Source organism: Sinocyclocheilus grahami, unplaced genomic scaffold (assembly GCF_001515645.1).
Source record: "Sinocyclocheilus grahami isolate Dianchi unplaced genomic scaffold, SAMN03320097.WGS_v1.1 scaffold126.1, whole genome shotgun sequence".
In the NCBI taxonomy this organism is placed as follows: Eukaryota; Metazoa; Chordata; class Actinopteri; order Cypriniformes; family Cyprinidae; genus Sinocyclocheilus; species Sinocyclocheilus grahami.
The window spans coordinates 2,842,163-2,868,591 of NW_015505305.1; the positions used below are offsets into that span (position 1 = coordinate 2,842,163).

At 36.7% G+C, this 26,429-nt stretch overlaps 1 protein-coding gene across 1 annotated transcript in view; it reads left to right on the top strand.

The window, feature by feature from the left end:
• dip2ca (disco-interacting protein 2 homolog Ca) overlaps window positions 1–26,429 on the top strand; it is a 133,823-nt gene that overhangs the window by 51,929 nt on the left and 55,465 nt on the right. Inside the window, exons 2-3 of the mRNA XM_016278939.1 lie at window positions 18,573–18,644; window positions 24,000–24,107. Of these exons, the coding sequence (XP_016134425.1) occupies window positions 18,573–18,644; window positions 24,000–24,107 (180 nt within the window). The remainder of the gene's footprint in view (window positions 1–18,572; window positions 18,645–23,999; window positions 24,108–26,429) is intronic.

The window sequence follows — 26,429 nt, forward strand, 5'->3', positions numbered from 1 at the left end:
GGGGCTGAAAAGACTCTGTTAGCTTAATTAGCTAGCTCTGATATGACAAGACAATTTTAATTTTGGTATCAGTCTATATTGAATATTTAATTATGTGTAATAGGTAATTACTCATTTCTCTTATTTTTCATTTAGATTACCTTTGCCAGCATCTAATGCTCACTTAATGTTTAAAACCATTCATATTTTTTCAACATATGCTATTTTAGAATACATTAATAATTTAATAACACTGTTAAATTTAATCTTGCGTAAATCTTAAAATGAATATCTTTCATACTGTACATTATAAATGTTTTGATACCTAAATTCCTAAACTTGTCACATTTACATTATTGATTTTAATTTGTAGTGTTTTTGTTTGATTTATTTAGGCAAAATAGTATATAATAATTTTACTATAGGTAATTTATTGTTTATAGGTCATAACGTGAGAATAATTATTGGCTTAATTTAGCCTAAATTTTAATATCTGTGCTTCCATACTTAAATGTCTTTGTTCAATAAAAAATACCAGATGTTTTATTGTAGGGTTAGGATTTGCACAGTAATTTTAATTAAATAAATATTTTTTTATCCAGTTTTTTTCCTTCAAGGTCCACTTAAAATTATAAGGTTTCTTGTGCCTAAAATTTTATATTTAATTTTTCATGACGATTTTTAGTTTTGACCCTTGGAACAGAAAAAGTTTTTTGTGGATAAACAATTTTTGAACTATAGCCGTTTCTGTTGCTTTGTTTTAAATATATGACTTTTTGGACTGAGGAGGAAGTTTTGAGTTCTGAAATTAATACATCAAACTCTTATTTAAAAGATTAAGAAAAAGGTTTAATTGGAATTTGATTATATGATGAAGGATAGTGGACGTCATTGTGAAGTTCCTATTTAGATTTAGTTAGGTCAACATGCTGTATAGACCTTAGTCAGAGTCAGAGTTAGACTTAGTCAAGCTAGGCTTTGAGACATATGAGGATTGTACTGTTGTACATACTGACCGTTCAGTGGACCAAACGTCTTTCCAGGAAAAAAAGTAGACAAAACTCCATACTTAAGAAAACTTGTAATGTCCAGTATGTAATAATAAATCCAGTATGGCGTCTATTGAATACCAGATTCTCTGTGGTTTTCAAATATTGTCATTCCACAGAGTGTTTTAGAGTAGGAGACAGTCGTCCTGATTCTAGCAGTGAGATGTAGGCTTGCCGCGCGATTGACGGTGCTGACGGTGCTGACGGTGCTGACGGTGCTGACGGTGCTGACGGTGCTGACGGTGTGCTGACGGTGATACCGTTGTTAAGCCTCAAAACCGGTTACGTCACTTACCCACCGCGGCACCGACCCCCACCGTCGTTTAGATTTTTTTATAGTAATAAAATTAATTTAGTTCAGTAAAAGAACAGACACTACAATTAAAAACTGAACGTGGCTGCTTAATGTAGCGTGCCGAACGACAGTCGCATCACAAATCAGATTTCATTTATCCAGTGAGGAGAGTGAGTCGAGCTGACTGCAAGAAGAGTGGGATGAGACCGACAAGACGATCGCGGATGATTTAGTTTCGAAACGAAATGCAAAAGCACCTGTTTGGCAGTATTTTGGATTTTGAAAAGCCTGTTGACTTTTGCCGTTTATCTAAGGTGATTTTGGAAGTTTTTTTTAAACATTCGTTTCTTATTTAATTAGTTCCACAGTGTTTGCTGATTTTTACTTTATTTAAACTTTGTGTAATTTATTTATTTTATTTGACATCAAGGTGTATGCCGTGCCTCCAGGCTTTATTATTCGTTTTGCTAATAAACTTTCTACGTTTCTTATTTATTTTGTTATATATTATACATGTTTCTACTTATTTCCAGTTTTGTATAGGCTACCTATTTAAACTTTATGTAAGTTATTTGTTATTTTATATTAGGCATCGCCTGCCCTATAGCATGGTGTATTTTTATTAATTTTGTTAATAAAAGTTCTATGTTTTATATATAGGCTAAAGTGAGTTTGACGTTGTATTTTGTTGTTGCATTCAAGCAATAGACGCCGAACTGCCGCTACTTCGAAAGTGAAAGTAAAATGCGCACGGTGCTTTTAAGCTATTTAAAAGCGAGGGAAAATTCTAACGAGCTAAAAATTTACAATTGCTTTATGCCGAATTGCGGCTATTTGAAAGTGAAAGTAAATTGCGCACATCCGCTTTTGCAAGCTATTTAAAAGCGAAGGAACGTGAGGAAAAGAGGAAACGCCCCTGCCCCTGCGGTGATACCGGTATTATCGTGTTGTCACACGTCGATTAACCGGTGGGAATATTTCCTCACCGTCACAACCCTAGTGAGAATGATGAGTACCTGTCTCATGGTTCGAACTGTCATCTGATGATCTGCTCTTGTTCATCCAGCACATATTAGAGCCAGCTGTGATAGAAGCCATCCAAGATGGCAAGAGGCATCTCCATGGCAACTTAAGGAGGGCTTTGATGTCGCGAGCCCTCCATCATGAAAAGACCTCGATCTTCTTTTATTCCCCCTCTTCGTCACTCGCTCTCACTCAAGGCATGCCTTTGTTAGGTTTCCTCTGCTTAGGGGACTTTTATATCACAGGTGTTAATAATGAAACGGATTTCAATTATTTTTAAACTATTTTGTATGAAGGTCATTAACTCTTTGGATATGTTAAAACTCTAGCTTAACCTAGATTCTGGTCTAGATTATAACTATCTGGAAGATTTAAAAATGCTTTTTATCCATATTATTTTAATATTTGACTCTTGAAAAAAGACCCAGACTTAGACTTTCAGTCTTAAAGTAAAAAATTGTACAATCATGAAAATATTACATTTGTTTCTAACCAGTGAGTAGAATAAAGATTTTACTTTTTTTAATAATTTGTACAAATTTGTAAACAACAATATATCTACACAACAAGTAAGCATAAATCCTATTACTACTGCTTGTGTGAAAATCATTTTTACACAAATTGCATCTTTCCCACATCATTTCAACCTCGTTACAATCCAAATTTTTCCCCTATAATGAAGTTTTTTTTAAAGTTAGTGTGCTTGTTTACCAAGGAGACAAAAGTGTTGGTTGAAAGCATGCTGAATATGAAAAATGGGTCATAAAACAAGGAAAAAATCAAGGTGCGTTATTTACAATCAAGCTGTAATTTTGTAAAATTCTCCAAAAAAATATAAAAATATTATTTATAAAATATAAAAATTATATAACTATGTATAAAATATATTTATAAAATGGTAGCTATGAAATTAGCCTTGTAGTGCAGTCACTTTTACCGTTCAGTGGATTGTCGTGGACGAAGGCCATCTCCAATTACATTAGGAATCCACACAATCAGGAAATTCGGTGAAAGATTTCCACACGCAGATTTCAGTATTGACAATAAAGAATAGAACTTTTTGTCCACCAATTTTAATGAGACCACACCTCGAGTCTGCCATTTTATTCCATAAATGTTTAATTTTGTCATTTCCTGGCATAAACAAAACATACTGTAATTTGAGATGTGGTGGAAATGACATTGGTTCAGAAAAAGACTGAATGCATGCATATTTATGTACAGTATAAATACATGCATTGTATATTTACTGACATCGTTTGTAGCCAAAGTAAATAAAAGTGTGTTTTAAGGTTTCATGTCTAAAAGTTTAGAGGGCCAAAGTGTCCGTAGTTGAAGAATGGGCCAGTTGTGTCCACTTATCACTTTGATTCCCGAATGCCTGACCTTTTCCTCATCCCTGGCTCTCATAATGGTCCGGCTTGTCATATTATTATTTTTCTGTCTTTGATTAGCTCTCACCTCGCAGACCCTTCACACTGACAGAAATATCCTCGCCTGATGTTCCCCCTCACCCATTAGAGCTCTGTTGTACTCCTGGAGTCATTTGTTTGGTGACAAAGAGTGTTGGCGGGAATAAACTGAATGTTGACTTTTATCCAAATGGGGGTTTGAACTCACTTGTTTGGTGAGGAGGGGGGTCTGGCATGCCAGACTCTATTATAGTTTAGTCTGCTGAGTGTAAATAGCCATTTTATTGTTATATCATTCTGTAATTCATAAAACAACACGACACATTCACCTGCTGTCTCTGAGGTTACATCACTAGAACATAATTTTAAAGTCATGTCCTTGAAGAAAACAAAAACCAACTTCTCTTTTGTCCTGCTTGTTCAGGTCTGCGTGTCTCTTTAAAGACCTACACAAATGTACTGTACCCGTATTATGATTTATTAGCAATTCATAGTTTAATCTTGGGCTTAAAGGGATAGTTCACTACAAAAATTTTGATGTAATATTTTATACAACGTTTTTGTCTATAAAATGAAAGTCAGTGGGGTCCAAAATTACTCTGGTTATTACTACTTACAAGGGGTGACTTTTTTTTCTCCCAATTCTGGCTTTTTTCCTCACAATCCAGACATTTTTCTTGCAATTTCATCATTGTGGCGATGTAAACACCACAGAGTGTGTATATCGTAAATGTGTTAATATCTCGCAATTTTGGCTCAAACATATTTGTGATATATATACAGTATATATATATATATATATATATATATATATTTTTTTTGTTTTTGCCACAGTGTAAAATAAATAAAATAAAATAATAATAATGCAGACTTCTTAAAATTGTGTGTTTACATTTTGAAATTGCGAGCTAACATTTGCATTTCTTAGTTTAAATCTCAGAATTCAGAGGAACAAAGTCTGAATTGAGATTAAAAAAAAAACTCAATTAGCTTTTTTTTTTTAATTCCCTGGCAGAAACAGGCTTCCAAACCCCTTTGACTTTAATTGTATGGACCAAAAAAAAAATTTTTTTTTTTTCAAAATATCTTTTTGTGTGTGTGTGTTTCACAGAAGAAGGTTTGGAAGACATGAGTAAATGATTGCAGATTTTTCATTTTTGCATGAACTATCGCTTTAAGGGTTATTCAAAATCCAATTTCTTGTTGATTGAGCTTGATCTTTTTAATTGTATGGGTGAAAGTTCATTTCAGATCTCTTCAGATTTATGATCATTTTCACATTGTAATGAGGTTTGAAAAAGGTGTCCTCTCCTAATGCATCATGACAGACCTGCCGATAACCAGTCATGGTCTTGTTTGCTCTTGTCCTGTGAGCTTTAACTCCCATCTGAATCCGCCGCCTGCTCCGCTGATCTATAACGCAACAAAATTGACATTAATGGTTTTATTAGAGTTCTAATGGTGACTACAATTGTTGCCCCTGTCAAGCATAGTCCTCCTAACAGACTGCTTAAGTCTAACATTTATTTATTTATTTTCCTCGACTGAAAAGAAGATTGAGCTCTTAAAGTTGTTCCTGTGAGTTTGACAAACGCAAAGGCTGAAGTGAATTAATCTTCTCGGTAATACATTTTCATTTGATTGAATAGAATCCAGCGCACTATGGCATTCAGGGAGTCGGGTTTATAAAGGCCTGACTAAAAGCACATAAGTTCTCTGTGCCAACGGACCACTCACTGACCCAGGACGGGGAGAGGGGGTGGGTGGGATGGAATCCCCAAAGTGTTCGCAGTTCTTTTCTAATTGATCATATGTCACGGCGATATGTCCAGAATAGAACCACCTTCTTAAAAGCTTCTGTTTGTAGGCCTGCTGATTTACGTCGGAGCATTTGCAAAAAGAGCCACAGAGATGGAATTCTAAACTAAGACCTCAAATAATGGCATGAAGTGATTTGTGAATGCACTCAGTGTGATTACCTCTGTGCTGTGATAGATCCATGCAAGCTGTCGACTGAGGGTTCCAGTGCAAAAGCACATGGACACATATTGCTAGACAGTCTGTCTCCTCTATATGCTGCTATGAAAACTTTGTGCATTATATAGGCAGCATTTTTTTTTACTATAAGGTAATCTGTGTAATTTATTCAATTGTAATACTTACTTTATCCTATCCAATTCTGTCATTATTTATTCACATCTTTTGTTATTATCCTCAAGTTGTTCCAAACCTGAATTATTTAACATTCAAATGTAATTTGAAGAATCTAGTAGCTGGTTTTTGTCCAAGGAATCACAGTAAATTATTAATTATAGTGTTTTCGTGCTTAAAGTCCCTTGTATCATTTAAAACGATTGATTTTACTTTGTTTTATTTAATTTCTACAAAATAGTAATTTTAATATCTGCCATTTATAGGCAATTTGCAGTAAGATTAAAATATTTATTGGCGTATTGTTATTGATATATTATTGGTTTCAAGGTTCAAGAAGGCACACAAAATTGAACTTCTGTGCTACAACTGTCTTCTGAAGCCAAACGATAGCTTTGTGTGAGAAACAAATGAAATTGAGAAATTTAAGTCGTTATTCTTTGTAAATCTGCTTGCTTGCCCATTAGAGATGTAGCAATGTATGATTTGTGAAAGAATTGTTCTTTTGAATGGGATCTTTTCAGTAAATTCACAATGTTGTCTGAATAATTCATCCACAAATCTCTGTTCTTAAATTCAACTCCCTGATTCTGTTTTTAAATAATTGATTTTGTTATTCATTGATAGCCTTCCACACCAATTGGCTGTTAACTCGAGAATCACTGCAACCAATTGAGTCAAGGAGCTGAATCACAACCAGATCAGTATGAATTGGGAATTCATCTTTTTTGCGAACTGAACATCTGTCTCAACAATCAACAATCAACTGATTGATTGAAAATATCTGACTCAGAAAAATGATTTGTTCACTAGTTCTCATGAATTACACAGGCAGATTGTTAGTGAATAATGACTAAAATTTCAAGTCATACATGCTACTTTAATGATGTTTTGCATAATTTTTTGAAGCATCACTCCAGTCCCCATTTATCGTAATTGCAAAGAAAAGACAACACCAGTTACATTCAGCTACAACCACTGGCAGACAGAAAGCAGTTTTTTTATTTTTTTGCTATTCCACTGTTGACACAGAAGTGACACACTTCTTTAAATCGGTTTATTTTTTGTATCACAGTTTGAGATCATATAGAGAGACCTCATTCGGTTCAGCTAATGAGGACTTTTCAAGTCATCTGAATGCTGATATTGTCAAACGTGATATCGTAGCAGGGGTTTATAGCTTCTCTGAACTTTCATATGTTCTGTGGCCACAGCTGCCTGTGTAATTCACCACACAGAACAGGATTTGGATCGAGTTATTCCTGTCATCTTATCGATGTGGCAGCCATTGACATGGTTGGTCTGGATTCTCCTCAGAGTAAAAGTGATTTTGGAAAGGCCCACCTTTGGGAGTCTATCATTTGAATCAGCTAATCTAAATGCAAATGAGCATCAGGCATGACCCCCATCTCCCAGAAAAAAAGCCAAAATGTTTACAAAGAGGAAGGTTTTTCCTTCGAACCAGGTCTGGAAATTACAAATACACACCCACCTGTCCACAACAGTGTTGAAAGGGCCATTTGAAAACATTGCATGTGAAGACAACACCGACTAAATAAAATCAATGTAGCATGTTTTTTTGCGTATGTTATGTATTGAAATGTTAATATCCATCCCTGCTTGTTGTTTATTAAATTAACTTGTTCACAACCAATCAAAAGTACATGTGAAACCAAGGGAGAGTGACAGTCACTGACAGTTACTGTGACACTCTTGGTTGAAGCTGCACGTTTCTCTTACGCCTCTCTTCGGTGTGTGTGCATTCGGGTCCACAGGGGTCTCGCGTTCTCATCGACAGTCTTGTTGAGCCCAGGGGAACGGCTAGCTGGGATCATGTCCTGTCTATTTGATGAGAGCAGGTTCTTGTGCAAGGTCGAGCACATTGAGATGGCAGTCGCTCTCTTTCCTTCCCACGCTGTCACAGACAGATGCTAATAAACAGGTGGCAACATTTCAGCTCTGCTTCTTTCCACTGATGACAGATGCAAACCTGGGCTGATCATTATGGTCTGATGACCCTCAGTTGAATATTACAGATTTATGAATGTGTCAGATTTGATTATTACAGATTTATGGATGCACAATTTATCTGTGCCATATTGGATATCTGCCAATGTTAGAGATTTTTTAAATATTTATTGTTATTAAATATTAAACATTAAAAATGTTATTAAATTATTTAAAAATTATAAAATTTTTAGTGGATGTTGTGATGCCTAAATACAAAATGTAAAATTGCTGTTTATTTGCTGTATTTAAATAAAAAAAATTAACTAGTATTTAATTTAATATATAAATGGTAGATTTTTAAATATACTATGTTTTAAAATATTTAAATTATGGATATTCTCTACGATTTTTTTTTTTAAATGTTTTTGAAAAGTCTTTTAAGCTCACCACTTATTTGATCAAAAGTATAGTAAAAACCGTAATACTGTCAAATATTATTACTCAAAATCAAAATTGTTTTCTATATTAATATTTTAAATGTTAAATGATCCTTTAGAAATCATTCTAATATGCTGATTTGCTGCTTAAGAAACATTTGTTAATATTGCTAATTAATTAAACTGCATAATTATTATGATTTTTTTCTTAATTATTATGCATTTTTTTCAGGATTTGATGAAAATAAACTTCAAAAGAACAGGATTTATTTGGAATAGAAATCTTTTGTGACATTATAAATGTCTTTAATGTCACTTTACTGTCACTGATCATTAATTTAAAGTGTCACAATTTAATGTATATAGATGTTAATATCTACAGTTTATCTGGTTTTGACCTTGACATTAAAATAATTATCAGCATTGGCTAGAATTTTAATACCAGTGCATCTTTAATCTGACTCTGAATTGGTTTATGCCAATATGAGTTTGATCTAATCATTACAGCCTGGTTCTTAGTTTATTAGTTGATTAATTATTACAGTCTGACTTGATATGATGCGATTTAAATTGTTCCTTTCTCTTTGGAGTGTTACATGCTCTTGGCGCATAAAGAAGATCTGTAAAGTTGCAAAGACTAAAGTCTTAAATCCAAAGAGATATTCTTTATAAAAGTTAAGAGTCAACCACGCTAAACATCTCGTTCTAACACGCCCCCACATGTCTACGTCATGATGTGGGAAGATTTGCATAACGCCGCCCAAATGTTCATGCAAAGAAAGAAGGCGTAACTTTTATTCTCGCTGTAGTATTGTTGCTGCCGCCATGTCGTGAAGGCGCTGTGTGCTTCGTTGTGAAAGCGAAACTACTTTGTTTGGCCTTCCAAAAGAGGACGATATCCGCTTCGTCATTCCTAGAGCTTATCCGTGCTGGTCGCTGAGGGAATATATCAACTTCGCGCTGTGGATCGCCGGATCGGCTTTCACCGTGGGCGAAGCAGAGTCTAGCCCGGGGTTGTCACATGTGGTTGCCGCAAGCCCACCGGCCACTCCTTCGTCGAATCCGCCGGCCGCCACTCACTCAAGGCTGCCGTGTGTGACACTGTGTTTCATTGTGAAAGCGAAACTACTTTGTTTGGCATTCCAAAAGAGGACACGAAATCAGTGGTTAAGTTGTATTTACAACACTGTTCCAGAACAGTTCAACCAAAATGTTAATTTGTGTGCAGCACATTTTATGGAGGACTGTTTCCTGATCCTGGTAGAGTAGACTACAATGCCGGCTGTTCTGACTCACAGACTGTAAGTACGTTTTCATTTAAACTAAAGGATTTGCCACTGATGATTCAAACGCAAGTTTTAAGCAGTGTAGAGTAGCGCTTGTTTGTCATTTCTCCGATCACAAATGCAGACATGGTTTTATGTTTACGTGGCGCGATGCAACGCAACGCGTAAAAAGACCGTATAAGTCATTATAATCCGTAATTATGTCCCCACTGGATGCACCGGACAGGGCATCACAATATGGTAAGGGGCGTAACATTTCCGTCACACGCTTGAGGTATTCGACCAATCACAACGCACTGGATAGCTGGCCAATCAGAGCACACCTCGCTTTTCAGACCGATTAGCTTTGTAAAAATCGACGCGTTTCAGAAAGGTGGGGCATAGAGGAGAAACAATAATCTACAGTATGTGGAAAATAATGTTTTTTTTTCTTTAATTCTTTAAACAGCATAAACACATTTCATTACACCAAATACACAAAATAATGTTCTTTTTAGCAACATCATATGACCCCTTTAAGGATTCCATCCTGGTTCTCGTATTGGTTGTTGCAGACTACCTCTTATTTGAATGCTCCAGCCTTACTCTTAAGTTGATTATTAGAGTCTGATTCTAAGCTAAGTTCTTCTCTTTGACCCTGAGCTGAGTGTTAAGCTCTGATACTGAGCTGAATGGTACAGTATGTAGAGTAAGAGCTTTAGGCTGTGGATTTATGCTGTAGTGGAGTGACTCAGTGGACCCAGATTTAAAAGGGCTTTAAACGGGGCCAGACCAGTTTATTAACCCACAAATGGCTAGTGGCTCCATCCAAACCACTTCTTTTTAAAGTATCTTATGTGTAATATGCAAATGTTTAGCTTTTGTAGTGCCTAAATATGAGGGGTTTTGAAAAGTAGTGGATTTTGGGGTTTTGGTTAATTGAATTGAACCCACTTACTCCCACTGATCTGTTATTTCATTTTTAATTTTCACATACGGTACCTTTAGGAGTGCATTTGAAAGAGTCTAGCATGTGGGATGTAGTAAGTCTTTTGGTCTTTTTTTTTCTTGCCACATCTGTGTTTAGAGCTCCAACAGTGAACTGGGACTGATTGTTATTTCACATGCCTCTGTTCCAAAGCCAGCAAATCACTCAACAGAGCATCAGGTTGTCCGGCAGCAGGATAAATGAAGCACTGTGTCTTTATTAGTCGAGTGGACAAAAGGGTTTCCATCCAAATAGCACTCACTCTTAGTGATTAGCAGTTCTCTTCAGGTCATGGATGTGGTGATGATAGCAACTGTTACATATGTATGGGAACTTTAAAGGAATAGTTCACCCAAAAATGAAAATTACCCCATGATTTACTCACCCTCAAGACATCCTACGGGCAGGGCCGTCCTTAGGGGGGTGCAACTGGTGCGGTCGCACCGGGCCCTGCGGCGAACGGACCGAGATGGAAACCCAAACCCCACCCCCGGAACGCGAACGGACCGAGGGGGACACCTAGCTGGGATCATGTAAACTTAAAAAGTTTATTAACTATTTGGTACTGATGTATTGGTTTTTTATAATGGTTGATTTTAGTTTGTACTATTTTATATTTAATTTATTTAGACCATATAGTACAGAATTTTTGCATCGCCCATTTATTGGTGGACAATACACAGGTAATACATTTATCAGTGGACAATATAGTGCAACTCCACTTCTATCTTGCTCTTTAAACTTGCTCTTCACTTTCCACTGATGTGCACACAGGCTAGATTCAAACCTTTGTCACCCAAATGAGCACCACCACCTCCACTACTGTGTGTAATGTTACCATATGAGATTTTAATCTAATTTAGACAAGTTTTCAATCTTGTCACAGTACAAGGAAATTATAAAGTTAAACAACAACCTGTCCTGCTCAATATAATGAAAATCAGAGTATCAAGCCCCGTTCACACCAAAAACGATAACTATAAAGATAACGATATTAGCATCCACACCAGCGAACGATATCGTCTGTTTATTCTAAGCGCACATGCGTCTGCCGCTTTAAATTCTTGAGCGCGTTGCAGCAGGATGGATTCTGATTGGCTGTCAGAATTTATCGTTCATCAGCTGGAAAAAAAATTGTTTTGAAAGTGATCACAGCGATATCGTTCCTCTGTATCGTTATCGTTATAGTTGTGGTGTGAACTATTCTATTCTTTAATATTGAGAACGATTTTTAGAACTATATCTTTATCGTTATCGTGCTTGGTGTGAACGGGTCTTCAGGCTCCTGCTCCACTGAACTGCTGCATGAAATCATGCTGGTTCAATTTCCTCCGTTAACATTTAGATGGTATGAAGATGTGTTCCGGAAAACAAGTCTTGCATGAGCTTTCGCCAAGGCCTCTGTGGATTCAGTAATCTGTGAGACTAATGGAGAATTATCACTCGGGTGTTTGCTGACTCTCACTTTCTCCTCCAGTCACCATAGTTACCTGATCTCCCATGACTACAAGTGTTCCATCACCTCAAGGAGTGATGCGTTTATCGTTGTGAAAATTAAACCTGAATAAACATGGTAATATGAGCCAGTTCCCTGTAATACAATAAAAAAACTGCATTTCGACAGTCTTTTAGCCTTTTATTTTTATGTTCTGATATTTGTTGTGTCCTCTGGATGATTCTGTTGGGAAAAACAGTCCTGATGAATCTGATCAGATAAGGTCTATCGCAGCTGAAACCATTCACATTGGCATTTCCTGTCAATGTGCTGCACTTCCTGTTATCTTTTTTTTAATGTTTGCAGTGCTTGTTGATATCGACACCTCTCTCTCGGTAGTACAGTTCTTGCGGCCTTATCGCCGAGCTTCTTACAAAGGGGTCAGGGGAACAGTATTTCCGCTAGAGAAAGACATATTTCAATTTAAGTATGGTTTATTCATCGAGTTGCCGGGGCAAGGCCGAGTGCTAATGTACCTTCTCTGCAACAGAGCAATGAGGCTTTTACATGTCTCGAATACCTAGCCTTGTAGGAGTTTCAAAGATTCGACTGGCCTTCATTCCCACAAGTGAATTTTCCATGTGTTTGTTTTATTTGAGAGGTTTGTGTCAGTTGAGTTAAACTCTCATTGATTGGGAGGTTCATTACCAGCGTACTGGAGAGACCATGGCTCAGCAGTTTTCTGATATCCCCCCCTCCCATGAGGATGTACAGGCAAAGAAAAACATGTTGACTGCGTTGTTTCCGCATCAGACAACGGATTTAACTGTCAGAAATAGCAGTTAGCCCTTCAGGCGCACCCTTTTGTTTAGTCATTTGATCCGTGTTCAGCTGTTCAGGGGTAAAACACATAGCTCATTGTTTCTTTTTGACGTGCACTATGGGATGGTTGTGGGTGACCAGGCAGTTGATGTGTAAATATAAAGACTGATGTCATTTGGGAGGGTCAAGGAGTTTGGAAGTGAAGTGTTTTAAAAAAAAATGTGCTTTTGCTCTGAGGATCTTTGTACAGTGGCCCCAAAATGTGTTTGGACACTTAAAATGTCTGAATTTCAGTTAGGGATGCACACACACACACACAAATATATATATATATATATATATATATATATATATATATATATATATATATATATATAATTAAAATAAATGTATGATATTAATATTTTTCATAATATTTTTAGCATTTTATTTTAAAGGGCACCTATTATGCCCCTTTTTACAAGATGTAATATTGGACTTGGTTGTCCCCAGAATGTGTCTGTGAAGTTTCAGCCCAAAATACCCAACAGATAATTTATTATAACAGCTGGAAAATTTCATTTTTGGGGGGTGTCTAAAAAAGAGCTGTTTTGGAGTGTATCGCTTTAAATGCAAATGAGCTGCATATTCCCGCCCCGTCTCCAGAAGTGTATTTGTCTCTCTGCATTGCATATCTACAGCAATAGACAGCCGGTAGAAGCAACCTAACTGAGAGCAAGAGAACCGGGGTTCAGCCGTACATATGGATAGCCAAATGCACTGAAAATGGGATGAAACAGCGCAATGTTACATAGCTCGCGCTGCCCTGAGGCGCGACCACGCTACGAACGGCGCCAAATAAAGTTAATCTCACAAGCCCGGTGCTTATCAGTTAAAAAATACTTACACACACAAATACACTTAAAACACTAAGCACTATAACAATATGACATTCACAAAGGAGTCTGGAGTGATGCACGTATTTAGGTAGATTTTGAGGCGCATTACCTTGAAAAATGAAAGTAATCCACTGCGTCCTCAGCAGCTCAGATGTTGGGAGAAAATGAAGACTCTAATGTTCATTCTTACATGCAAACACAGAGCATTGGGATTGCTTGCGAGACATTGTTGACGTTACAGCTGCTCGAGCGCGGAAGAAAGTGGAGGACTGCGTAGAACCGCTGAGGGCGGAAACTATAGCAGTGCAGGGCTGTCAATCAACCCCTGTGGCCCGGCCCTACGCAATGTGACGTCACACTGCGGTGAGAATCAAAACAGCAGGCCTAGTGAGACTGACTTGGTTTAAAGGGGATTAAAAAATTAGGAGTGGGTGGATTTTTATCTACATTGTAGGGTGGTTGTGTTCACACACTGCCAAAACACATTTGTCCAAACACCATGTAAAAGTGAATTTTGCATAGTAGGTGCCCTTTAAACATGCATTTTATTTTCCTCACTTAAAGTTAATCTTTTAAATCACTAATATTTTCATAGCACTGTTAAATGTAATCATTAGCAAATATCAAAATGACGGTCTATTTTTCGTACTGTACTTGTAATTAATTTGTTGCATTTAAATGAGTTGATTTTTTTTTTAATTTATTTAGACAAAATGGTCATTTAATATAGCATTTTTTAAGTCATTGGCCGTAACAATTAATTATGAAGTCAAAAATAATTATCGACCAGTATTTTAATATCAGTGCATCCTTACTTTGATCAAAATTTTGAACATTATAACATCACTTATGTGTGAAATTTCTAGGGATGCGCGATATTATTGAAACGTTAACGGAATTGGCCAAAAATGGCTTAAAATGTTAACATCGGCATCGGGCCGATATACCTTGCCGTTAAGATGAGTAACTCACACGTGCTCAAGGTGTCCTAGCGATAAGATCACATCAACAGTGTGGCCATTCCTGAAGTGAACTTTTGCCTGAATGGTGATTAGATTCACTGTTTTGGATCACTACATTTAATTTGAGAATGTACGTACAGAATGACGTGTCAGGTGCGCGATAGAGTAATCCATGCAGCAGCAGCACGGATCCTAATGCCTGTCTGATAAGGTGTTTTATTTATTTAGGGGGTTTATTTACTTGTAGTAAAATGAAAGTAAAATACACTTAATAACATTGTGTTTCTGATTAAATAAAGCAGTGATTGATAATGTTAATTTATCACTTTTCATCACATCTTTATGTGAAATGTTTTGCTTAAAGTGTGCTATCTTTCTTTGAAAGAAATGCCACTGGCTTTGACATTTTGTTATCTAATGGAGTGACATTCATACATTAAGTGTGTTTTAACTTTCCAAAAACTTTCTGGGGACGTTTTATTTGCTCTTGCTCATTTTGCCCTTCACACAGCCTCACACACAAACACAGGTACAGTAGATTATTACAGCACATCTGATACCTCGGCCCTTTGCCTGATTAGATCCCTGTGGAATACTGCCTCACACCAAACAGGAAACCAATGACGTCACAAATATCCTGTCTTTTTGGAACACAGCCCAGTGACTTCATATTTCTCACACTGCACTGTTCAAAAACCTTCTGTTTGTTAGAGCTAAAGATGGGTTGTATTACATGAATCGATGCAAAAGCTCTTTCAGCGTTGGTGTTGTGCTATAACACTAGTTGTAGCATTGCTCGTGCTCCTAGGCCCTAGAAAGGTCTATGAAGGACTTGTATATATTCTCAGAGCTCGTAATCCTCTTAGAATAATAGAAGAGAATTTTTTTGCTTGTGAGGTTGTGATTTCCATAGAGGCAGATTCTTTCCACAGAAGCCCATTATTAAGACGTTTATGTTGTGGAAAAGGCAAAAGGATGGTTTCCTGTATTCTGTGAGCCATAAGCTGCAGCACCTGTAACATGTAATTACATTGTGCGCTCATGACAAATGAAGAATTGCATCGTTGTTGCACGTTTTACTGAGTGGAAAGAAACCATTTTGTTACATGTGTTTGCTTAAAGATAGTATAGGCTAGCTCAGTGTTTTTCAGCTGAGAAGAGAATCAAAGTTTTTATTTTTTTTTCCCAGTGCAGTCACATCCAGATGTAGGCTCATCCAAAAACACATGGGGTAATCGGATCTCTTGGAGCCCAGCCTGCAGGACAGGACTGTTTTACATTCAGCTCAGAGTCTGTTTTGAAGGAATTTCAGAAGGGTGGATCCACAATTCCAGTCTATGATGATTATATCAAGAACAAGTCTGTCATAGAGCTGGATAATACATTGCATAATGGCCATGATTTTGCTGGTGTATTATAAAATTAAGTAGCATTGTAAATATTTAGATTTTAATGCACCTAAATTTCCTGAATTTTGTGTCATTAGAAGAGTATTTCAGTATTTCGAGGGGGGGGGGGGGGGGAAATAGAAATATTTTGTAACAATATACACTACCGTTCAAAAGTTTGGGGTCAGCACTTTTTTGTTGTTGTTGTTGTTGAAAGAGATTAATACTTTTATTCAGCAAGGATGTGTTAAATTGATAAAAAGTTATAGAAAAAGACTTTTTTTTGTTACAAAAAATTCTATTTTGAATAAATGCTGTTCTTTTTTAACTTTTTATTTATCAAAGAATCCTGAAAAAAGTATCACAGGTTCCAAAAAATATTAAACAGCGCAACTGTTTCCAACATTGATAATAAATCAGCATGTTAGAATGATTTCTGAAGGATAATTTCATACTGAAGACTGGAGTAATGATGATGAAAATTCAGCTTTGCCATCACAGGAATAAATTATATTTTAAAGTATATTAAAATAGAAAAAAGTTATTTTAAATTGTAATATTATTTCACAGTATTGCTGTTGTTACTGTGTTTTTGATCAAATAAATGCAGCCTTGATGAGCATAAGAGACTTAAAAAAAAACAAAAAAAAAACATTAAACTTATATATTAAATTTTTTCCATTTACTTCTTTTTGTGCATTTAAAAATAATTATTTAGCGCATCTTAAACCTTGCCTGATTTCTGCTAATGAAAATAAGGCATGTGGCTGCCTCCAGTAATTTGTGTTGTCTCCTGTGCAGATGTTTTGATTGCTGTGCTTTTTAACTCAATTAGATAAACATTATTTAGACCCGCAGTGTTCGCCTGTCTCTCCTGTTGATCTGCAGAGTGGTTTTCCTATGTTGATTTTGGCCGCTTCATTTCATTTTTGTCTATGTGAGATGATTGTTGTCTTTGGAGGTGTGTGATGTTATTCAGTTTTTTCAGAGGAGTCCAATGTCATATAAATCTGTCAGCAGAAACATGGAAGTACATACCACTCTTTCTGCAGATCAAATTGCTCATGGAGAACAACTAAAAGTACCTCTAACACATCATAAGTTTATTGTAGCGGGGTGAATTATGCACCAAAGTTAATTTCTTCATATTAGGTGTTTGTTCAGATAATCAACTGTGGGCAAAAGCTATAATAATAGTGATTGCTATAGAAAACGCCACTAATTAGTAAAATATTATCTTCCATGCAAATCTTGATTTTGTTTGTACATCTATTCCATTTTTTCAGAAAATTTGAGATGGCAGTGTATGCAACAAGTCTGACAGCTGCTCTTTGTTTCGTACGATATGTTTTTGGTTGGCAGCTGGCAAGTATGTGAGAAATGTAGCCAACGTCACACCCCCAGCAGATTAAACAGTCGCACACCTGGAGGATAACTGTCCGGTAGCCGCCTGTCATTCCCGTTGCCCTCGTTTTCACTCTCTTCACGGCGGAGTCGTCTGCACTTGTGTTTTTTTCTTGATTTTAATGGTTACAGACTTAGGCAGAGGTGTCAAAATTTATGAGGGACTCGTCCCTCATGGAAGGACAAGGAGAGAATAAGACGGCAAGAGAGAAGGTGTGTGTGTGCGAAGCAAAGAATAAGTACGCGAGATAAGGATAGGCAATGCTATGAATCTCCTGAGCAGAAACCTCCACATAAGGCAGTTTGTTTGGCGGCAAGTGGGTGTGAGGAAATGAATCATCCAGTCTCTGTTTAAAAAATTTTTTTTTCCTTTTCGTCTTCTGCTTTTCTTCATCCTCCTCCTCATCAAGCCTTTAGCCTCCCAGCCATTTTTATTGGGCCGTTAAAGAGGTCATTTGGGAAAAACAGCCTTCACTGTCACTTTTTCCTGTCCTTCCAAGGATCTAAACTGTAGATGTTCACTAGATCACAGCAGTGTAGCACATACAGTGTGCGGGAACATAATTATATTGGCATCAAGAGTCAGGAGGATGAGATTAGCTTTGTTCCGAAAACATACTGAGCTGCCTACCTAGACCGTATTTTTAGGCATCATCTTCTGAAGGCTGCCCCAAAAGGTAGGCAGTATGATGTTGACTTTTAAGATACCACGTTTTGGCCTTCTTATTATTCAAAGATGAGACTGAATGTATCCTTCTGCAGTCCCAGAATGAAAATTAGTACTTTTATTCAACAAACGTTAAATTGACCAAAGTTGTGGAAAGTTTTTTCAAATAAATGCTGTTCTTTTCAACTTTTCAACAAAAAATTCTGAAAAAATTAATCACGGTTTCCACAAAGTCACAAGTCACAAAACCCTGTTACATTAATCATTGCAGGATGTGTTCTCCGTCACCCACACCGTCCGGATGGTTTCCTCGAAGATCTGCCCAAAAACACCTTATCTATCCATTTTCTGAAAAAACATGAAATTATATTATAGTATTATAATCTGCCTATTGGCGATTGTGATTTATTAGTTTTTTATGTTTATAAGATTATTTGCACATTTTTGACGCTCCCTTTCTCTTGCAGGCGACATCACTCAGAAAGGATATGAGAAGAAGAGGTCAAAACTGCTCGGGGCGTATATGCCCCACCCTCCAGGTAAGAGCCCCAACTCTCAACTCTCATTTAGGGGATCACAGAGTGCGCTTGTACCCACAGGTTTAAACAGCTGACCAGGGGTGTGAAGTAACGAATTACAAATACTCACGTTACAGTAATTAAGTAGTTTTTATCAGTAATTGTACTTGTTTGAGTAGTTTAAAAATGGTGTACTTTTACTTTTACTTGAGTACATTTTAAGTGATGTATCTGTACTTTTACTCCGCTATTTTCCTCCGTTTGTGGTTGTTACATGCTTATTTTAATTGTATTTTTATCCATCAACGTGATTGGATAGAGAGATAGTAATAGGTCTGTTGTCTTTGAGCGGGTGATGCGCGCTGTGAAAAAGTGTGTTGGAAACACAAATTAAGGACCAATCTGCACCTTATTGATGACCCGTGGCGTTAATATACTGCATCTGTGCCAGCGCGTGCTGTAATAAAACTGCAGCTCGTTAATAAAGTTTTTTTCCCGTTAATAAACGTTTCCATTCAGTTGTGGATGCTGCTGGTTCACTGAGACTGCCGCGGCTCAGCGAAGAGACATGCGCACGTGTTTTCCTTTGAAAAATTTTCCCCAGAAATACTTCGCTATTTAATGCATTTTTCCTTACAAATTGTATTATCAGCATAACAATTCGAGTAAATGTGTAAAAGGTATGGCATCCTTCTAGAACAATGTGCATTTATGTTAAAATTGTAACAAATTATCAAGTTTTCTTTATTGCAAAACGCTAAAACTGGCACCGTTTTGGAGAGAAATGGGCTCTCATTTTAACCTATATCATGGTGTGTGATGCTGAACTATGAGTTTCTAATGGTGTTTGTATTTGCACTGTTCTAAACATTAATATTTTATGTGCAACAACATGCTGTCTCAGTGGCCTTACACATGATTTTAAATCTATTTGTTCAAACTTTATGATTTAAATGGGGATGATTGTACTGATAATAACTTTCATCTTTTCTTCAACTGAATACTGTTTCCGTGCTGTTTTAATGTATTTTAAAGAGTTGGCAGTCAAAATTAAAACTGCTGGATGAAAGATATTCTTCATTCTTTATGACAAACTAGATAATGTGAATTACAGAATGTACAACATTTTTAAAATGTATCAATTGCGATGTACAGCGTTTATTATGAGGGGGTAGAATCCACAGCTCAGTACTCACTACCCAATACTCATCATGAGTACTTTTAAATAGGCTACTCTTTTACTCTTACTCAAGTAGTTTTTTTGACAAGTACTTTTACTCTACTCACACTACATTTTTTGGAAGGTAATGGTACTTTTACTTGAGTATATACTCTTTCCACCACTGCAGCTGACTGAACCAGCTTTTCTGCAGCAGATGGGTTTGCCTTCCCTTCTCTCATTTAAACAGATCCTAAAAACCTGCGATAGGAGTCTGTTTCCTGTGGGCTAATATTCTAGGCATTAAGATCTCAACAGATGGATTTCACAGTCGCTCTCTCATACTTAAACAAGCAGTGACTTTTATAGGGCATCCTAGGCTGCATTACTATGCGGATGGTAAGGTTGCACACTTATATATCCACCGTTAGGCAGGCATATGGGGTTTAACTGCCCATTTTATTATTTGACTGGATATCTGAATTTGAAACAAATTATTTTATATACATCATATACATGGAAGAAGATACAATATTTGCCAGATAAAGGTTAACAAATTAGAGTTGGTTGACCGTCTAAATGCAGCCTTAAAATCTGAAGCTCCAACAGCTCTATTTTGTCTTTTTACTCCTATGAAAATCTTATTTGGAAAGCAAGGCCATCCACAACCCGGCCCGGCTCCAGACTTAATCAGTCTATTTGCCCGCTTTTTCTTCAGTGCTGCTTTAATATGTGCTGATAAGTGACTGTAGGCACCAGAATTAAGAGGCTCCTCTAAGCTCTTTTCAAGAGCTTCATAAAAGGTGCTTAGAACTTTTTTCTCTCGTTTCACTGAACTGAAACAACCCCTTCTTATGAATATAAGTGGGAAAAAAATCTAATGTTCAGTGTTGCTTTTCAATAAGGGATACCACAGTTGATCACCCTGGTCACTCGTTTAAGTGCACTTAAAGTAAATACTTTGCATTTAGACTATCGATAAAATGCAGAGAGTCACTGCTGATCAAGCGTCTCCAGCTTTAGATGGCATTAATCTTTAAAAGCACGCTGGCATTATTGAAATGAAGAGCTTGGTAGAGTAATTGCTTGGTGTCAAAGAACATTTTAAGAAATGCTTTTTTCAAGATGAGGTGATTTCTTTTCTTTTACAGTTATCCCAGATAGGTATTCACAATATATTTAGACAAGTTTAGTAGCGTGTAAAACGAGCCTTGTTACTGATTTGTTTTTTTGTTTTGTTTTTGTATTTTATATTTTAAAGTCACCTTTTTGAAGGCAAATTGAAAGCAAACGCATAAATATCAAGTTATATATCTTCAAATGGTTGAAAAAATATTAAGATGTCATATTTTTAGCTGTATCACCCAGCCCTACCAATAAAGTTAGTAGTGTTTTTATAGTTTGGTAAGAATTTATGTAACTTTTGAAGGTCTCTTGATTTGTGCTCGCCGTGTCTGGCTGAATTGTTGATTAGCACGGCTTCTGTTGCCATAGCAACAGGCAGCCCGCATGTTCCTAGTCTGGCTCCCGGTGAAAAAAAAAATGACATTATGTTCGGGCACAAAGCATGTATCGTAGACTGTGGCGTGAAGAGCGGCATGCGCCAGACTCAACGCGATGACTCCATTCCTGCGGGAACTGGTGTTATTTAACAGTCCCGTAAAGGCATGAACTTGCATTTAACCATATCTTCGTTTACATACTGGAGCAAGGGAACGTGGCACAGTGACACCTCCCTCAGTGTCTGCTAGATTTTGTGTGTATGCGTCTCCTAGTTTTTAAGAGCATCAGGTTACCAGCACAGAGGAGAGATTGTCTCCGTCGCTGCCTTTGACTGAATGACAGCCGTACTTAGATGTTAACCCAATCAGTATCGATCGGTGACTGTTAACCCTCTGCTTTTTAGTAGGAGAAAGATTGTGTGTTCATTGTTCTTGAGTCAGAAAAGCACCATCACATCCTCCGCTGCATGAGCTGGTGCATGATTCTGACTTAACCTGCTGTCTCACCTTCTGCCTTATTGAATAAATAAGTCCACCCACTGATGTCTTTGGCTATGTCAGCACAGGGCCAAAGTTGATTTCTCCGGCCTGCATGCATAGCTCTTGGCTGGAACGCCGAACGCAACCTGGGCCATCTCACGTGTCCTAAAATCTGCCAGGAGGAGCAGAGTAGTTCTAAGCTCTCTGCTCCGAATCCAAGACAGCAAAGAACAACAGAACAGAACAGAACAGAACAGAGCTGGGTCATCACAAGAGCCGTTGATATGAGTCATAGCCGACCAATCGCTGCTGTGTGTGCCTGGAATTAAAGGGGTCATATGATGCTTTTTTTAAAGATCATTATTTTGTGTATTTGGTGTAACAGAATATGTTGACATGTTTTAATGTTCAAAAAACACATTATTTTTCAAATACTGTACATTATTGTAAGTCCTCTATGCCCCGCCTCTCTCAAACGCTTCGTTTTCTACAAAGTCCCTCCTTCCGACAAGCGCAGTCTGCTCTGATTGGCCAGCTGACCCAGTGCATTGTGATTGGCCGAACACCGCAAGCACTTGTCGGAAATGTAACTTCCCTTACCATAATCGCGAGCTTCATCTTTCAAAATAAATGTAAAGACAGAGCCCGAAAGGGGAACAGAGTCTCGTGACAGACACAGTGATGAATATGTGTTTGCAGTACACAAGCCATGGTTAAGACAGCTGACTCCACTGTGATGTGTCTCGCTCTCCCTCGCACACGCACACACACACACACACACACACAAACACACACACCGCTCTCTCTCTCTCTCTCTCTCTCTCTCTCGCTCTCTCGCTCGCGCACACACACACACAAACACACACACAATGCGCAAAACTCCGCATTTGAACAGTCAATAGCAAATACTTAAACTAATAACAAAACAGTAGCTGATTCAGAAGCGCCAGATTGTCATAGCAAAGTCAGAATGACCTCCTCTCCTAGGTTCACGAAACGGTCGTCCATAAAATGCATTGCTGTTCTGTTGTAAGTAATCTTAAAGATTCCTAAATGCATCTACTTTCGGAAGGCCAAATAAAGTGCTTTTGCTTTCGCCTAGACAGCCATTTTAGGGGGGCGTGGCAGAGTCTTAACTTTGATAAAGAATATCTCTTTGGTTTTGAGACTTTAGTCTTTGCACCTTCAGGGATCTTATCTATGCACAATCAGCTTGTAACACTCCAAAGAGAAAGGAAAACTTGAAATCGCATCATATGACCCCTTTAAATATTTTATCTATTCTTAATTAGGGCTGCACTGGCATAGACATTTTGGCAGATACGGATCATCTATATATGGCCCACGTGGAATCTGCAGCCACAAAACTCACAGAAAGCTCCACAGATTTCCACAGAATTTGAAAATGTTATTCATAAAATCAGAAAATTCTCTGCTCTGCAGAGTTTTCTTCAAAATTTGTTAAGAAAAAGTTATATAGGTCTGTCAATGTTTATATTATTTTGTATTTTTGCATTGCTTTTATTTTATTTTATTTTATACTTTCACACAAAAGGAATCAAGCGTCTAAACATAATGTATAGTAGAAAGGTTAACTTAACTATTTTGCACTTTGGTTGCCATTGAAAAATAAGATATTATCCTTCAATAACTGCATAGTTAATATGTTTGTCTGTGTTTGTAAATGATCTATTTTGTTTAGTTTTTTGGATTGCTTTTGTTTTGTTTTGCTTGTTTGTATAGTTTTGTTTGTGTTTTTCTTTATTTTTTTGTATTATTATTATTATTTGTATTTTTTTATTTTTTTTTTCTTTGGAATTTTACAGATCTCCAAGCAAAATCTATCATAAAACATTATAATGTTTAGCATGTTAGCAAAAAACGATTCTCTTTCCAATAATTAATAAAACCAATATTATTGGTCAGAAATAATATATTGTGCAACTCAATTACTGCTGTATCAAAAACCAAGGGGTGAGAGATCCAAAAAAGAGGATGACAATATGTTAGAAAGAAAAGCTGCACTGAACTTAGAATGAGACAAGAAAGTAGGTTGCCAATGAGAAATTGAAAGAAGGAAACGCTAATTAAGATGAGAACAAATTAGGGTATGTCTTAGCCCATCTGTGAGGGGGAGTGTTACAGGAAGAGATCAATGAAGTGGATATGTAATAAATAAGTCCCTGGCTGAGACATGTAATTGTCCCTCTCTTGCTCTCTTTGTGTGTCCTTTAGGGCTGGAGGCGTCCATGGCACACGAGCGCAGACCGCCTATGGCGCCCTCTGCTTCACGATACCACCGTAGACGCTCCTCCGGCACCCGTGATGAACGTTACCGATCAGGTGAGTCAGCGGCAGGGAGTTTATTCCTGCTGTGCAATGACAGATCCCTCATGATTGTTACACTGGACTGATGGGAAATATCGCTGCCCAGAATTCCTGTACCACAATAATAGTTCTGCAGCAAGTAAACAAGAGAAAAAGGTAACAAAACTGATCAAAGGGATTCATTCTGTAATATTTATCTCCACTGTGAGTTTTCTGGGCTCATAATATCAATTTCTTTAAATACCCTTAAAACAAAATCCAGATAATTTAGCTATTTATAGGATATATGACTGCAAAACTGAATGTTTTATGAATTTCACAATTGTTGACACAAAAATAGGTATGTCAAGGGAAAAAAAAGAAGTAAATAATATATTTTTCTTTAATACTAAAATAAATAAATAAACACTTTTTTTTAATGGTAATGGAATAAATTCATGACATTTTAACAGGCTCAATGTCAAAAAATGTGTAGTAAATGTAAAAATGTATATATAAATATATATATATGTGTGTGTATACACAACAACATATAGAATATAAAATGTATTTAAATCATTTAAAACAGAGTGTGTGTTTGGGTGGCAAATTATGGATTGTTTATCCCTGAATATGTCTCTGGACTCCTCCCTCTGGGCAAATACATACAAATATTGATATATGATATGTGTGTGAGAGAGATTTATTTGCTATGAGCTGTACACATAAAAATTGTATCTGTCTCTGTCCTGTCTCTGGATGTCCTTTAGACAGCCACACATTCAAAATAAAGAGATGAGAGATAAAAAAAAATAGGGTTCAGTAGTCATGAGATTTTCGTTACGGAATGAGGTTTTATGATTTATGGTAGATTTGAGGCAAGTTCCCAATAGGGCTGGGCGATATGTCAAAAATATCTTATCGATAATCGCCTTTAAAAATATCGCGATATCCGATAATATCGTCTACCTAAGCCCCACCTCCACCACGCCCCGCCCCCACCAAAGCAACATTGCTGACATGCACCATAAACACACACCATGTTCAGTTTGTTCTTAATTATTGCCACAAAGTTTGGTTTTACTTTTCTTAGTTTGTGCTTAAACTAACAGAAAACATTAGCTTTGCTGTTATTTTGGTGTTGCTAATAATTTCCACTCTGTTCTTATCAAATTTGTGTTTGAAATTAATTTCGTTTTGTGAGGAGAACTGTTGAGGAAAAATAATAGAACCCAATTTTAAGTTCACCATGGTGAAGTTGGACATTCTGGCGGTGATTGTAAGAATGATAAATATATGTTGATGTCATATAATAATGGCTTTAATAAAATATGCCTATTTTCCGATGTTTCTCTTTCTTTTTGGCATTATGTTGAGGAAAAATAATAGAACCCAATTTTAAGTTCACCATGGTGAAGTTGGACATTCTGGCGGTGATTGTAAGAATGATAAATATATGTTGATGTCATATAATAATGGCTTTAATAAAATATGCCTATTTTCCGATGTTTCTCTTTCTTTTTGGCATTATCGCCTGTGTAGACATTTCATGATGGTAAGTTTAATTTTCTTAATTATAACAATTGCAGCGTTGTTTTTAAACTTGTAGTCAAGCTATAACGTATTTGATATTTATCATGTATGACTAAAATCATGCAGGGATTAAAAACGAATTCTGAGCAAAAACATTAAGGTTTTTTTTTTCTTTCTGGTAGCCTACTAGTTCGGAGGTCTCTTTTGGCCCATTTTTAACGAAATAAAAATAACTGCTTTATTTATTTAGAAGCAGGGTAATTTAAATTTCATTTTTGTATTGTAATTTTTATACTTTTTATTTTAGTAATCAAAATACAACGCCCACAAAATAATATTCAGTGTTGGGCTGCCGAATCTCCGAATGCGTGCATGTTGAGGGGAGAGCTGAGATATAGTACTATAATATCTTCAGCCTATACTATAAAGTTTTGTTGCAAATGAATTAAGAATTTATAGTGCTATATATCAGCTTAATTAAACATAATTATATTGTATACACGGTATAAAAAATCTGTAAAAATATTGCGCTGAAATGTGCGCTCATAGTGCGTATTTTAATTATACCTGTCATGTTTGTGGTTTTTCATCATTATGCAGTCTGTTTAAATAAATATTCAGAAACGCATGCAGTGCTACTTTTAGTACTTTTTTCTGTTTAACTTTTATTAAACTGCAGATCAAAATAGAATAGGCCTATACCCTAAATAAGGATAACGCATTGGAACGCATCTCCAAAATAATCGCATACACAGATGCACGTTGCCATTACAGTAGTCAGCGCCGAACAACAGGCAAATAAAATATAAACTGAGGTTACAAAAG